This window comes from Anser cygnoides, chromosome 15 (genome assembly GCF_040182565.1).
Source record: "Anser cygnoides isolate HZ-2024a breed goose chromosome 15, Taihu_goose_T2T_genome, whole genome shotgun sequence".
Classification (NCBI taxonomy): domain Eukaryota; kingdom Metazoa; phylum Chordata; class Aves; order Anseriformes; family Anatidae; genus Anser; species Anser cygnoides.
This window is the reverse complement of record NC_089887.1, coordinates 6,221,319-6,236,282: the sequence shown is the minus strand read 5'-3', so window position 1 is coordinate 6,236,282 and position 14,964 is coordinate 6,221,319. Positions and strand designations below refer to the sequence as shown.

General features: G+C 48.5%; 1 protein-coding gene across 5 annotated transcripts in view; it reads right to left on the bottom strand.

Moving 5' to 3' along the window:
* The window catches only part of ADAP1 (ArfGAP with dual PH domains 1), a 70,657-nt gene that overhangs the window by 43,335 nt on the left and 12,358 nt on the right, over positions 1 to 14,964 (bottom strand). For 2 of the 5 annotated variants that reach the window (XM_048063642.2, XM_066977471.1), the window contains 2 exons: positions 4,205 to 4,335; positions 2,353 to 2,444 (listed from right to left, as the gene is read on the bottom strand). In XM_048063642.2, coding sequence (XP_047919599.1) covers positions 2,353 to 2,444; positions 4,205 to 4,335 — 223 coding nt within the window. Of the gene's footprint in view, positions 1 to 2,352; positions 2,445 to 4,204; positions 4,336 to 14,343; positions 14,643 to 14,964 lie in introns of those variants that run through there. The other 3 variants (XM_048063639.2, XM_066977473.1, XM_066977472.1) reach the window with 3 other exon arrangements.

The window sequence follows — 14,964 nt, the reverse complement described above, 5'->3', positions numbered from 1 at the left end:
AGTTTTCCTTTTGTAGATGCACCATCTTAGGAAGTGCAATCTATTTACTCAGCAGGATCCACGAAGCAGTGGATGCACAGGGATGACACGGATGCTAGAAGCATCTGCAAGGGGCACCACAGCCCTCATGGAGATGTTGAGACACGCATCATAAATCTGAGGCCACCGGGCCCTGCAGCAAAGGGATACATCTGCCCTGGGGAGACAGAGGCAGGCTTTTGTGCATGGAGCTGGGTGGGCCAATGGCATGCCAGAGCCCGTAGGAAAGCAGGCAGCAGGGTCAGGACAGGTCTTCCCATCCCTCCATCTGGGTGGGGAAATCAGTGCTAGGCAGAAGAGCAGCAATCCTGTCACCTGAGCACAGACAGTCAGACGGCAGGTCTTGTCCTTGACTGTCACAAGGCAAGTCCCCTCCACCTCCTCCAGCTGCCCAGTTTGAGGCATCTTTTTTCCATCACGAGTCCCTATGAAGTCATAGCCCTGACCTTTCAGACCCTCACCCACACAAGCACTTCTGAGCCCCCAAGAAACCCCACTTATTCTAGCGGTGAACCATCTTCCCCCGCCTTCCTCAAGTCAGGACCCAGGAGCGTCCATTCAAAGTGGGAACAGAAAGGTCTCAGCCTCCCCACATGGTCAAACAAATGTGGGCTCTTTCCTCTCTCCTTCTTGGGAGAGGCAGAGTTAAAAAGGAAAGAAAAGTCACTTTTGCTAAAGCTATTTTTGCTGAAGCTATATTTCCTCCAAAATAGAGAACAAAATAAACAATGGTGCTGCCATGTTGAGCTGAATTTGCATTGTCTGCTCCCCAGGATGAACACTACACACCACAGAGACTGCGGGGCCGCTCTGGCTGGGAGCTCCTTCCTGGCAGCTCCTCCTTGGGCTCTCTCCCACAAAGCACAGGTGCTGGAGCACGAGGAGAGGTAAGGCACTGAGACGTTTTTCTTGAGAAAAATAATCCTGGCAAGATAACCACACCACACTCAGAGCATGCTTCTCCACAACACACCGTGGCTTGGCCAACCCTCAAATCACTCCTGCAGTTGCAGGCACTGCGGAAGTTGTTGCCAGAAGCCATTTTAAGATCAAAACCGAGATCTGCCAACTGTGCACAAACGAATGATTTCTGTTATTGTAAGGCCAGGCAGTGCTGTTCACACCTGGGCCTTCCCACATTTAGCATTTGGGCATTGTTGAGTAGTGGGTAATGGATGCACCACCAATATACTTCACAGGGACAACGGGTGCCCTCTTCTTTCTTTTCTACAAAGGCTTTTTGCATGATGTAGGAAGACAAATATAGGATTAAGAATATAAAGTCACCTTGAAAATGAGCCGAGACTCTTGTGAACCCTTTGGCTCACTTTTGGTGTGATTTCAGATTTGGGGAACACAGCAGAGCCTTCCTACTCAAAGGCTAGCATCTCACAGAGGGAGTCCTACAAATGCTTCCAATATTTCAATTTTAGGCACCTCTTAATGTCTGAATGCATTTCAGAGCCTCATATACAGACCAAGCATTTTCATAACACGGTGCTGAACAAAACCTCCTGTTCACTGGTGACAGCAGTTCAAGCAGCAATCTCAGGGCTACTACTCACCAGTTTGCTAATACTAAAATACTGGCTCTGGAATTTATGCCCTCCAGAGAAGGTTCTGCAAAGACCGTTTTCACATACATTTAAAACTCCCTTGGTACACGGCAGGCTCAGGCCCTAGAAAACAATCCTGCAGAACAAACACCACCCGTTCATTCTCTCCTTGCTCCCTGGCCAGTACAGCACGTTCTGTCTGCTCAGCTGCCGTGGTGTGTAAAGTCTGCCCCAGCTTACGATGGAGGTTTACGCTACACGGTAAGGGATACAATATCTTTTTGCTTGTCCCCATGGAGGAGATTATTTGTCATGTCAAGAGGGAAAAAAAAAAAAAAAGAAGGGAAAAAAATCCACCATTTTGGCACTAAAACCCAGCATTTCTGTATTACAAGTAACATAGCCTCTCATACATCAGATAAGCGAGCTATGTTTTGATGCAGAAGGGCTATTTGAAAAGGCAGAAATCAATGGTTAGAAATTGGCATTTTTGTAGCCTTAGGAACCTGGAAGAGTCTGGGGAACAGACAAACTATTGACTTCTCTGCATCATCTCAACCGGACTTATTAAATAAGATCCCACGCGTGGTATAAACTCTACCATATGCGTTCAGAAGAACAAAGATTTTCAGGGCTTTCTATAAATGAAACTCCCCTCTGCAGCGGAAAAAATGTATCATGCTAAAACTAAAACATTACGGAGGCTGCAGCTGTACAAACAAACAAATGTTGTTTACCAGCAAAGGTATTTACTTACTGACAGTCAAGAAATGTTGGCTTGTAATAAAATGGTGGCATTTTTGATTCATATTTTGCTTTTGCTACATTGTTTCCATTTGCGGCCATAAACTGTAAAAGAGAAGAGAAAAAAAAATTAAGAAATTTTAATGCTATTTCCTCTTGTCCTCCTTTGTTTCTACAGAGTAATAAACTAAGTGGGATGAGGCCTGTGTTTATTTATTAAAAGGCTTCTCTGTGTGCAGAAAGGATGCTGTAAAGGCTGTGCCTGCAAACCAAGCCTCAGAAATTAGCCCTGGAGACCCATCGACACTCTGGCTATACAGATATTACATCTCTGATCCAGCCTGGCATTTCAGAGACAGGGCACAGAGGTGAAAAAGGAGCTAAAACTGTCGGTGCTCAATATCCCACAGCAGTCTGCTTAATACTATCAGGGTGGGGGTTTTTTGCTACAGATTTGCTGTAGGATAGGAAATCCCATCAGATCATTTCAGTCATTTGGGCTGCTGTCCCTCCTAGGAGCCAGGCCACCCTACTGGGCAGGGACTGCCCTGAAAATTATCACATCCCACTCCCTGAGAGCATCTGCTTAATGCAGTGCTGGGGATGGGTGCGCAACCCAGTCACACGTGCGCAATTTCCACTGGTTCCCACGACAGCAGAAGGCAGCACACAGTGGCATGTCCCACCTGCAGGCACAGGAACGTGATGGCTCCCAGAGATGGCTCCAGCAAGGTAATAACCTGACAATATGACCTATGCTGTTTGCTTTGGTGAGGAACACATCGCTTGTAAAAGGATGATTTTATTTTTGCAAAGCCATGCCAACAACCTCAAAAAGGAACTTGAAATATATTAAAAAAATAAATAAAATTATCTGCCCTGACAGCCCTTCTTTCCTCCTAACCTCTTATAAAAATGGCTAGCTGAACACACTGCAAACAAAACCATATCTTTTCCTATTCATAGATGTTATTTTATTTAATGAAAGTCACTTTACAAGCCTAAGAAAAACATCTCCTCCCATACAGCCCATGCTAAATATGTTTTGCCTTGTATCAAATGCCAAGCACACAAGCAGAACAAGCAGCTAAGCTTTTATTTTATTATTTCTAAGCACTTTTTTTTTTTTATTACTTTCATGTTTTGAAGGTTCTTGAGTTTACATACACAGTCTACTCAAAAAAAAAAAAACAGGGAAGGGAAAGCCCATGCAAAACAAAAGCCTATTTTCCTCATAAAACACATGACTGAGAGCTGTGGCTTTCAGAAAAACCTCAAATCTACAAAATAAGATAAAAATCAATGACTGTTTGCATTCTCAATGCCTTTAAAGATAACAAGTCAAAGCATATAGGTTTCCTGGTTGGTTTTAGCAACATCATCCAAATCTATTCAGGTGTGTTGTATAAATACAGAGAATTTATGTTGTAAGGGTTCAGTTCTTCAGGACACTGAGTTTAAAAGCTTTCAATGCTAAGTGGAAGAAAGTCAGAAACAGCTGAGCTGGGCAGGGATGGTAGACTACAGCTGGAGGTAATGTGAGAAAATGGAGACAGTCCATTTATAATTAATAATTTCTACACACTATTTTAATGATATTTTATAGGGGTAGGGGAAATCCTCCCAACTTCTTCATGAAATGGTTATTCCATTTTTCAACCAGATCTCATAAGTACAGCACCACAGATCTCATTCCCGCATTGAGGAATTTAGTTTCCTGGGATCACATTTGCTGTAGTATCTTTAGAGAGGACTTGGTTTTACTGCTTTGCTGGTGAGGAAGCCAGAGGATAGGTGGCATTTAGATCAGTGATGTAAAACAATGACCCGAGCTCACTGGCATTTCAAGCCCGAGACTCATGTACCTCCACTTGAGCATCATCCCAGTCATCCAGACGGACAGACTTCACTTTGCTGACTTGTGGAATGTTGCGATGGATTCCTGAACAATTCAAACAGATGAAGATCCCTAGGCTATGGGATGCCCAGTCCGGATCTGAAAGAAAAACAGAAAGAAAATCGCACTTGGCTGGTCTATTAAATTCAGCACGGGAGGCAGGAGAGGTGGCCAGGACAGGGGATGGCAGGGGAGGTAAAGAGTCACCAGGGCTGAGTTCCCTGGTTATAAAGGCATCAAGTAATAATACAAGAAAAAGGTTTATATTAGTTTAAATTAACAGTTATACCAGTTACACTAATAATTAACAGAACTGCAATCTCAATTGCAGCAGTTATTCACAGAAACCCAATACACAGACAACTGCATGTGCCCAAGAACCCCAGAAGTCAATCCACACTCACATGAAGAACAAAATGTCTACCCTTCACCAGCAAATCCCGCCCAATGAGCCCTGTGTGGAGCAAAACTCCCCTATAAATCAAGCAGCTCAGGGAAACCCTTATGCTGCTTCTCTGCTTTGACAGTTCTTACTTTATTTATTGTTTTTTACAGTGGAAATGCAGCACACAGACTTTCCTCCCACAGTCGTGGCTGCACGGCAGAAAAGGCCTCTGAGCCAGGAGGGTTTCCAGCCCTCGCCTTAATGGAAAAAGGCTTCTGGTGGCAGCTCTGTGCTTTCTCTGAGCAAAACCACGCGCTGTTTACAGCCCTGAGCTGACGTCTCGCACAAAGCACTTTAAACACACGTCCCTCGTCTCCAAATTCCTCCTCAGGAGAGCTGCTGCCAGCCACCAGAGGCAGTGCCCAAAACGCAGACACGAAGCGGCGGAGGGCAGGACGCATCCAGCGGCGTCTCTCATCACCAATAATACCAATACAGGCCTCTTTGTTTGAACCCGGACCAGCAAATGTCAGCGCCTGCCATTCCAGCTGCACCCCAGAAGAAAGAGCTCCCTGACAAGCCGCCAAGCCAGCCACAAAACCATCACACAACCGATGGCGGCTCCTCCGCCTCCTCCCTGTGGAGAACTGCTCCCAGCATGGGCTGCTCGCCTCATCCTCCCCACACCAGCACAGGCCTGGGGGCCGCCCAGGCCTAGGCCGCCACCGAGCAATGAGGGCAGGCCTTGCTTCCTCACAAACCACCATCATTTGTTTATTTCCCCACAGTAATTTGCTGAACACTTGCTCCTCACGGAGCAGCAGTTATTTGTAACAGCAGGGGAACGCACGTTCTCCTCACACATGGGTACGGCCTGGCCGTGTCAGCGCAGCAGGGAGCAGGGTGGCGCGGGGCACCACAGCTCTTCTGGGTGGGCAGCCGAGGCCTGCTGCCAGCCCCTGCCTGTGGGGACGGCCACCAGACCCCAGCACACCATGGAGGGGACAAATCCAGTTCCCTGGTCGTGTTTAGCTATAAGTGAGCAGCCCCATGGGACGCAGCTAAGTGTCCACCCTGGAGAGGAGACCGAATTCCCAAGTTGCTGCAAGTCCCACAGAGCCAGCAGCCACATCACAGGGGACTAGCGGCCAGACATAAAGGTGTTTTTTAGTATTTCATGTGGCCTCCCATCCTCACACAGGACTCCAACCACTACAGTTCAAGCATGGCAAATAAAAAAAAGTGCAAGTCAACCTAAGCATACTGCGGCAGGAACCAAGCGCCACCAGCATCCAGCAATACCAGTGAGGGCAGAGGGTGCTCTGTGCCATCGGCCCAGATTCCTGGATGCTCACCTGGGACTGACTCTCCTTCACATCACAAAAGAAGCACTCAGCAGACAGGCACCCCAATTACAATAGCTGCTGCCAGGTACTGAATTATAGGCTTACAACAAGAATCAACAATTATATACACTGCAGCACCACTGTCCCATGGCAGTCCAGGAGCTGCTTTACAAACCCAAAAGCTGGTTCAGTTGTAAGAAGAAACAAAAAAATAGGCAAAAAGGAGCACATGGAGCTCATCACAATCCCCATCCTCATCTCTAGCTGTGAGTTATAGGTCTATCCTCAAGCATAGTTCAACACAAAGCCTGCTGAAGTCACGCTGCAGCAAGCAGAGAGGGTCAAAATGGCCATGGTAAAGGTCTGATAGCAGAGAGGGATCAGGCATGAGGGATGGTGAGAGTGTCTGTGGGATGGGGTGACCACAGAGCAGCAAATGACAGCAGCAGTGAGGAAGAGGAGGTGGCAGTAGCAAAGTCTGTGAGTCAGGAGCTAGCGCAGTCAGCAGCACCATGTGCTCAGCCACGCTGCTACACAATAATCACACTTCAAGCCTTCCCAGAGCACTGATATCTGATTGCAGCAGCACCTGTCTCAGGGAAACATGTATCAAAGCATGCATTGGCTTCTGTGGGATTTAATCAGGAGCTTCAACACTTGTTTTACGTTAACAGTTTTATCTTAGGCACGTAGGTAGATTTCTTTATACTGTCTGCAGCTTCATGTTTCCAAGTCCTCTCAAAGAAGTAAGCCCTTCACCACCTGCACTGATGTGTGCTACGGGACTAGGAGACATCAGATATTCCTCAAGACAGGGGTGAGGATCTGTTTCGGTGAAGGAACACCCTGTAAAAATATCCCTGGGCTCAGACAGAGGTGATGTCAGGTCTGAAGGACACTGAGCCAACTCATACCCAAGCCACATTTTTTCAACATGGGCTAACAGCACCTTAAGCAGTAAGCTTTATCCACAAATGGGGCCTTACGACATTCTCCTAACACCAACAGTATTTTCTTTAGGCCAGAATCTTAAACTTATATCCCTCCCACTCCACACAATATCAAGCCGTGTTTAATTAAGAAACCAAAAGCTGGGCTATACACAGGAGCCCATACGTGTGTTCACAAAAGAGATGGAGACCACACGGCCAGTGGTGTCAAGACCCAACTCTTAGAAGGGATAATCTCAGCTCATTCGATAAAACCACACCTGCCCCTTCCTCCTGGTCACCCTTCTTACAGCATTTCTTCTTTTACTCAGCTCTGAGCTCCGTTTCCACCAAACGGCAGCATCACACGCCGTGCACGTAGGGGAGCACCGCAGAAGAGCTGCACATTTAACTGCACTTACCGAACCTGACACCGGGCAGTTTGCGCTGCTGCTGTACATTAATAGCAACTTCCTGTTCATTGTTCTACGTGCTTTAACAATATATAACTCTTCAATCCAAAAATCACACAGCAAGGGGGATGTGGGGTAGGGGGGGTGGTGGTGTAAGAGCTGTACATCCTTGGCTCTTTGTGGCCTGCTTCCCTGCGAGAGCTGCAGCCCAGAACTACACAAATTTAACAATGGTTTTTAGCGCCAAAGAGAACCTTATGGAGAAGAGATCGAAAAGCCTCAGGAGTTGAGTAAGACCCCTCCAAAAAAATCGCTAAGTAGTGAAATCCCCCAAACCAACTGATATACTGAGGGAAATCTCTCCGAAGTGTAACTGGTAAAATAATCTATTAGCAAATTTCTAATTTTCTGAACAAGCTGGGGGGTTATGGTCCATGCAAGCCCCCAGGCTGGTGCATCCCTGTGACTCTGCGTCACTGCGCTGCCCCTGGGCAGGAAGGAGGGAGGAGGATTCCCTTTTCTCCATCTTCCGGAGGTCTCTGCAAAGGCCACTTCCCCCTCGCACTCATGCCCCACAGCCTGCCCCGCATGCTTGTGACACAGTTTTCAGAGAAATCCAGCTACAAAGCCACTGCACCCACAGATCTGCAGAAGCTGGTGGCAGATCCACAGGCAGCTGGCCAGGGTGTGCACCCAGTTCTGCAGGGATCCTTTTTTAAAGTCCTTCATAAAGCACGCAGCAGCTACAGCCTTCCCCAAAGCACATCACTGCTCCTCTGTCTTTGTTTCTGCTCTCCAGCACAAAAGACATGAAAAATCCTCAGCTCATGGCAGATAATGACAGAGATCTTCAATTTTGGCATGATAGCAGGCTTCAACACTTCAAATGACTGCACTAACATAGACTCTGAGACAAGACAACATTTTATCAAGCATCTGACTAAATCCACGTCTTTACACAACTGGGAAAGGAAGTTTGGGGAAGAACTGGTGGCACCTTTTAGGTTAAGGGAACTGACTTTCCCTGCTGCACAGCCAGTGGAGTGATGCTTCTGCAGAGCAGTGACCGTCAGCAGACGTAGCATGAGCAGCAGCCAGCTGGAGTCTTTGCAGCCACCTGAAGATCACCTTGCTGCTACATACCTCAATGGCCAGAGCGCCCTGGACCCCTAGGGATTTCAGTAACTTTATTTAAGCCACTTCATTTGTTTTGATCCAGCAAATGCAGTCACTGCCACACACTCTTCACTCTTCCAGATTATGATATATTGCCATTTTGGTGCACTAGTCACCACTTGGGCCCTGCCCAAAAAAAGATGATTTTTTCTAAGCCTCCAGAGTGTCAAGCAAACAGCAGTGAAGCCTAATGAAAACTCTCTGCCGTTCCTAAGTTCCACACAAATGACTTTATTCCATTATGCCAAGCCAAAAGGAATAAAGACTAACAAGGAACAAAGGGAACATTAAACCAAATGAAGTCTTTTAAGTGCAGAAAGTCTCTTATCCTTCAGCATCACTGCTCCAGAATGACCAATGCTTGCTCTAGAAAACTTCACTGCACAAAGCAGTAGAGATTTTTGGTCACTTGTAAATAGATTATAATGACTTTAAAAATAAAAACATGATGCAACTTCATTTAAAAACAATAAATAGATAAAGCTAAACTAAAGTCAAGATAAGGACATTGGGGTGACATTTTCATATCTTGTTCATCTGAAAGGGAAGGCAAAGTCAGAGATTAGAGAAGCATCCAAAGCAAAACTGAAACACTTGGGCAACACAGCTAAATTCAGAAATTAACTTCCCCGACCAGCCTCCTGGGGCCACAAGGCCCAGGAAAACCCAGCATACAGCAAATGAACTCTGCAGCTTCAACTCAACGTTACTAAGTGTAAGAATGGCCCACAGAGGAAAAAACTAGGGCTGAACCCCCAAAAATAATAAATGAGAACCAAGATAAGATAATTTATACAAACCAAAAGGAGAGTAGAGAAGACTGGAGGTGGGATGGCAGTGGCACATTTTTTTCAACCAATCTTTCCAGTACCCTGGCTATAAAAACAAGGTTCCACTTCGAAAAGCCCTAAATGCCATCAACCTGAGTAAAACCCACATGAAGTAGAGAAGTAATAGGCTCAAAATAGAGCAAGAACTGAGTCACAAAATTCACCCACATGTCCCCTCTCCACCTTTTGCCTTAAGCTAGTTATTGCACCAGTGCTGACCAAGACAAACATCCGCAAGAACGTGGCCAACGCACTGCAGCGCCCCAGAAACGCATCCTCCAGCTCACGCCACTGGCTCCAGCACGCGAACGACGGCCTGGGCCATAAGCTGTGGAGCTGCATCCCAGCTACACTGGCTGAGCTGGAGCCAGTCTTTTACTGGGATGGAGCTTCCACACGTATTTCTGACCTCCTTCCCCTGTTTGAGGTGATAAAGATTTATCAGAGGGGAGAAAAGAACCTCTGCTGGTAGGCAAAACCTCTTTTTACCCTGCACAAGAAAGGTAACTTGTGCCCTGTGATAGGAGATGTAATCACTGGTGTAAGTTTTAGTGCAGTCAACGCAAGCAAAGCCCGTTCTGCTTGCCACTCGGCTGCTGTTGATTTGCTAAATACCACAGTCAGGAGAAGCCCATGTTCAGCACTGAAGTTCTGTTGCTATTTACTTTGGGAAAGGATTAGGAGGTTAATAAACAGGCCCTGGCCATGCATGTTTAAAAATAACAATAAAAGACATTAAAACTGAAGCCAAACAGCCTCCCACCAACACTCCTCGTTAAGTAGGAACATTTTTCAGTGAAGGCACTAAAGTTGCCAAGGTCTTTTGATTCAGCTGTCAGGTCTCAGCAGCCCCCTCTGCTTGCTGCCTGCAACCCACAGCACTGCTGCAAGCCTGGGCATCGGGAAAGGACAGATAGCACCGTCACGTTACACATCCTTTGTCTGAAAATGTTCCCTTTCCCTGCAGAACGTGGCTAAATACAATGGCCACAGGACTTTTTTTCCCCCTTTCTTTCCCTCCACTCTGTTTATGCCAAGGGAGAAGAGCTGGCAAATTCCTGGGAAGAAAAAGAACTCTTTAAGTTGGAGGACAATGGAGGTGCGGGAACAAGTTTCCACTTTTAGCTTGAAAATGAAAAGACCGTTTCACGCCATTAGAGCAGCAAAGCTCTGGAACAGCTTTCCAGTGGGAGGTGGTGGGGGCAAAAAGAGAGAACGAGCTCCACGGCAGAGCCCCATTGCTCCACGGAGGGGATGAGAAGATGTCACTGGGGATGACAGTACGAGACAGGACCCGATGACTCAGTCACCTGCCTTCCAAATCTGTGTTTTTAGGACTGGGGAGCGGATACGGGATGGAGAGGCTTGAGATCAGATCTTCTCAGCGCCCTCCTTAACCCACGACAAATCAAGCCATGCCTGGCACTTGTGTGTTTTCCTAGAATCACCGCCCTTATTTCATGAAAGCAAGGGATTGGAAAAGCTTCACCTGCTTTAGAAACGAGATGATGCTGGGGCTGCAGGAAGGTGTTTATAACCCCCGCAGCTGCACACCACCCACCCTCAGGCTTTTATATATACCACTACACCAAAATACCAGATCCACTCAGTTTTGCAGCCCAAAAGCCCTCTGATATAAGGCTCCCCTCTATCGCGCACCCTCTGTTCCTTCTCTGTTTCACCCCACCTGAGCCCCATGCACAGAAAGGCCGATGTTTCCCTTATTCCTTCCAGGGTCCAGGTCCCCAGTAATCCAACCCAAATAAGAAAGATGAAAATAATAATTAAAAAAGAGAGAGAAACAAAAGCCACGTAAACTACTGTAGGGTTTAAACTGCAGGATACTTTGATGGGATTTCCACTTCTGTCATCAGAGCCTCACTGTCCCCCACAATGTAAAATGACTCTCACTCAGGGGAAACACAACGGTAAGTTACAGAAAAATGGAGTAAAGGGAGAAATACTCAAGGTCTTGTTATGCCCTGAGATAACCATCGCTCTCGTGTGGAAAGATTGCCTGAGACAAAGAATCGTTTAGGGGGGAAAAAAAGCACTGAACTGCCACAGTAGTCTTGAAGAAAAAAAAGATTATTCTAATAGATTGAGAGCCATTACACACCAGCAATTCAGAGTGATCGCTCAGTTTGCACTTAAGGCTGCATTTACCATGCTGTCTTCATTGTGAAAGCACGTCTTTAAACCCACCAAAACAAACATGGCGCAAAACGACATCTGGGACCCCGACTTCAACGCAGGAGAGCGTAAGGGCAGGGCACCCCACGTCCCGTAACAACCCTACTGCTGTGGCTCCTACCCCACAGTTCAGTTTCAAAGATGTGGCTAATGCAATCTCACTACTCGTTACGGATGGATGACATTTCTGCAACTGATTTTTTTTTTTTTTTAATTCAGAAACACCTTTCACTGAAAATTAAGGTTCTGGAAAGCAGCAATTAGTAAAAAAAAAAAAAAAAAAAAAACAACTACGAAACCTTAAAATAAAACAAGAACTGCAAGTGTGAAATGTAGCCACAGTGATGTTTTTTTTTTTTGGCCACGCTGTCTCTGCTTCAGCATCCTTCCTGCATTCCCAGCTGTCACGGCCAGAGCACAGTAAGCCTGTTCCCCCTACCTGAGACATGTCCTCAAAATCTCGTCTGGGAGAACGCTACGGAAGCTCTGCTTTTGCGTAAGAGATTTTCCTGCCAGCCCACACACTGGTCCTGGGGAAGACAGAGAGCATAGATCTGACCTTCCCGAGCATCAGATTCAACGCCCCTCAAGACTTACCCCACAAGTAGCCTTGGTTCTAGGACTTGGCCACTTAAATCGTCCTCAGCTCAGATGATCTAAAGTGGCAAATTCTGGCCCAGAGCCAGGCAATCATGAGGTTTTGCCTGGAGCTCACCAGCGATCCAGCTAGGTGACGACCCTGCAGAGGACAAAGCTCCTTCCACAGCCTAGGAGAAAAGGTGTTGCCTCCCTGACGTTCCCTCTCCATCCTGGGGGTTGATTTTTTGCATGGTCACAGCTTAGTCACAACGGTGCCCAGCTGCAAGCAATTCTGCATCAGGAACTCGCGGTTTTGTTACATGAGCCTACAATGCCTGGGACGAGCCCTCACTCCAGGGCTGTGGCTACTGTTCTGGCACCTGGGTGAGGCTCAGGAACAAAAGACAAACCCTTTTTTAACAGCAGGGAGGGAGAAACTTCCACTGACTCGTAGATTTCTGAAACTAACATTTCCAAGAGCAAAAGAAAACCCAGCTCGTTTCCAAATACATGAATTAAACTGACTAACAAAGAATTTTCACCTGGTTTATTTCTAACCCATCCCATTCTTTGTTATCCGTATCCCTGAGCTAAATGGCTACCTCTCATCATGGCTCCCGAGCCACCTCAGGATTTCAGGGAAGGAACACACCCACCTGGAAGCAATCATGACTAACCAGGGATCCTGACCTTTCGCTTCCCCGCAGGTGCACCAGATCAGCAGCATGACGACATGTAGGAGCACAGAAGTACTACGTGCTTTTGCATCTCCTGTTCGTTCTCCACCCTCCTCTTCTTTCATTCTCACTTTATTTTCTCTGCTTTGGTACTTTTCTGTCTCTAGCTGTCCACCCGGTGCCAGCTCTCACCTTTCTCTCTGCGCGTCCCACTTCTCAGCCAAGACCACGCTTACACCCCATTCTGGAGGCTCTCCAGCCACCTGTCCCACATTACCTCCTACCCACACTCAGAAAGCCCTGGCCTGCCTCACCTGCCCAGGACGAGCAACCGGACCCAGCCTGAATATTTCATATACTACCTACAGACACAAGTTATGCATCTTATATTAAATAACCCGGGGCACCTCATATTTATTGTCCCTTCTGAGCACACAATCACATTACAGCACCAGTACTAGCTCCTATTTGCCAAAGGTACCGAAGCACAGCGATAATTAAAGAAATTGGGTTTCAGAACAGAGGTCCAGTCCCAGGGAAGTAATGCTGTGACAGTTCAAAGCGGCTGAATGATGTTAATGTAGCACACCTCGTGTTACAAAAGACACTGGCCCACATTCGCCTCTCCAAGTTTCACCAAGATATCTCTGCATGCAAGTGTCACCAAAAGCAAAACACATCTTTGTTGTTTTACCAGCCCGTTTAGTCTTTAACAACCACCACGCTTCCCCAGCATGAGCTATTTCACTGACCTACAGCTTCACCCCTATTCTGCTGATGCTGACAAACTTCCCATTTTGCGGAGGGGCTTCATATCACACACAGGGCAAGGAAGAATTATCCCATTGAGCCAAAGTGTCCTCCGGGAAGGGACAATTTAGGGAGCCACTTATTTGGCGAGCCCGAGCTGTGCTCAGCACGACACCCAAGAGGGGGGCTGCTACAGCAGATGGGTGGGAGCAGGGCAGGCAGCGCGGCACGGCGCAGCACTGCAAAGCAGTTCACACCATGCAGAAAGTTCTTTGTCCTCTCCAGCCACAACGCGTCTGAAAGTGTGCTGCAGCTTCCTGAGATGCAGGCTGGGGACCTGAAACCACTGGTGACGGTGGGAGCTGAATGGTGGTATCCAAGAGAGCTTGGAATCCCATAGAAATCAGCATCAGTAATTCAGCTGAAGCAGGATTTATTTTTATTATTTTTTTTTGCCTATGGAGTGATGGAGGTTGAAAGGACATCCCATCCCTACACCTCTCTGAGCCACCCTGCCCAACCTAACGCACGTTTAGCTGTTACCATGCAGCGACTAAAATACATAACGATTTAAAAAAAAAAAAGAGGCCGGGGAAGGCGAATTCACCTGCTCCGCGATTTCCAAGCCCCTTCTCCCGGGCAGGTCCCGCAGCCCCCAGCTTTACCGAGCCCAGCGGAGGGGGGGGCACTGCGGGCAAAGGCTGCTGCTGTGCGGGAGCGGCGATGCCTCTGCTCCCCCCGCCCCGGTTGCGTGTGTACGGGTGGGTGGGGGTCTGCAAGACCCCAAAGCAGGGGCTCGGAGCCCCCCCCAGCCCCCCCGTGCCCTTACCGGGTGCGGTGCAGTCGGCGCACGCCGCGTTGCCCGGCCGCTGGAGCAGCTCGCCCAGCGCCTTCCTGCTCCTCTCCTTCGCCATGGGGGGGCTGCGGAGGCTGGGGAGGGGGGGGGAGGCTCCGCCGAGGCTTCTTTTAGGCGAGCTTCATGGCGAGGGGCTGCCGGGGCTGCTGCTGCTGCTCCATGCGGCCCCGAGCGAGGGGCAGGCCGGCGGCTCCCAGCCCCCGGGAGGCTCCAGCCTCTCCGCGCCCCGCAGCCTCCTCGCCCGGGCACGGAGCCGGGTCCGCCTCCCGCCTCTCCCCCTTCGCCGAGCCGCTCGCCCGCGACCTCCAGCGGCCGCTCGCCGTCGGGGCTCCGCGCCCCAACCCCGCCCGCACCCCGCCGCCTCCCCCCCCGGGTCCCCATCTCGGCCGCCCTCCGGCTCCGGAGGAATTTGGGGTCCCCCACCCCACCCCAGGGGGTTCCCGGAGTCCTGCCCTTCGCTGCTTGAGCGCAGCTGGGGTTCTCCCGGCTGCGCTGCTCTCCAGAAGGACATCGCCACCTTTTTCCTCTCCGTGTATCTCAGGACCATCCGCTGAGTGTCCCCCCCACACCTTGCACCCCAGTCCTCGGTGCCCA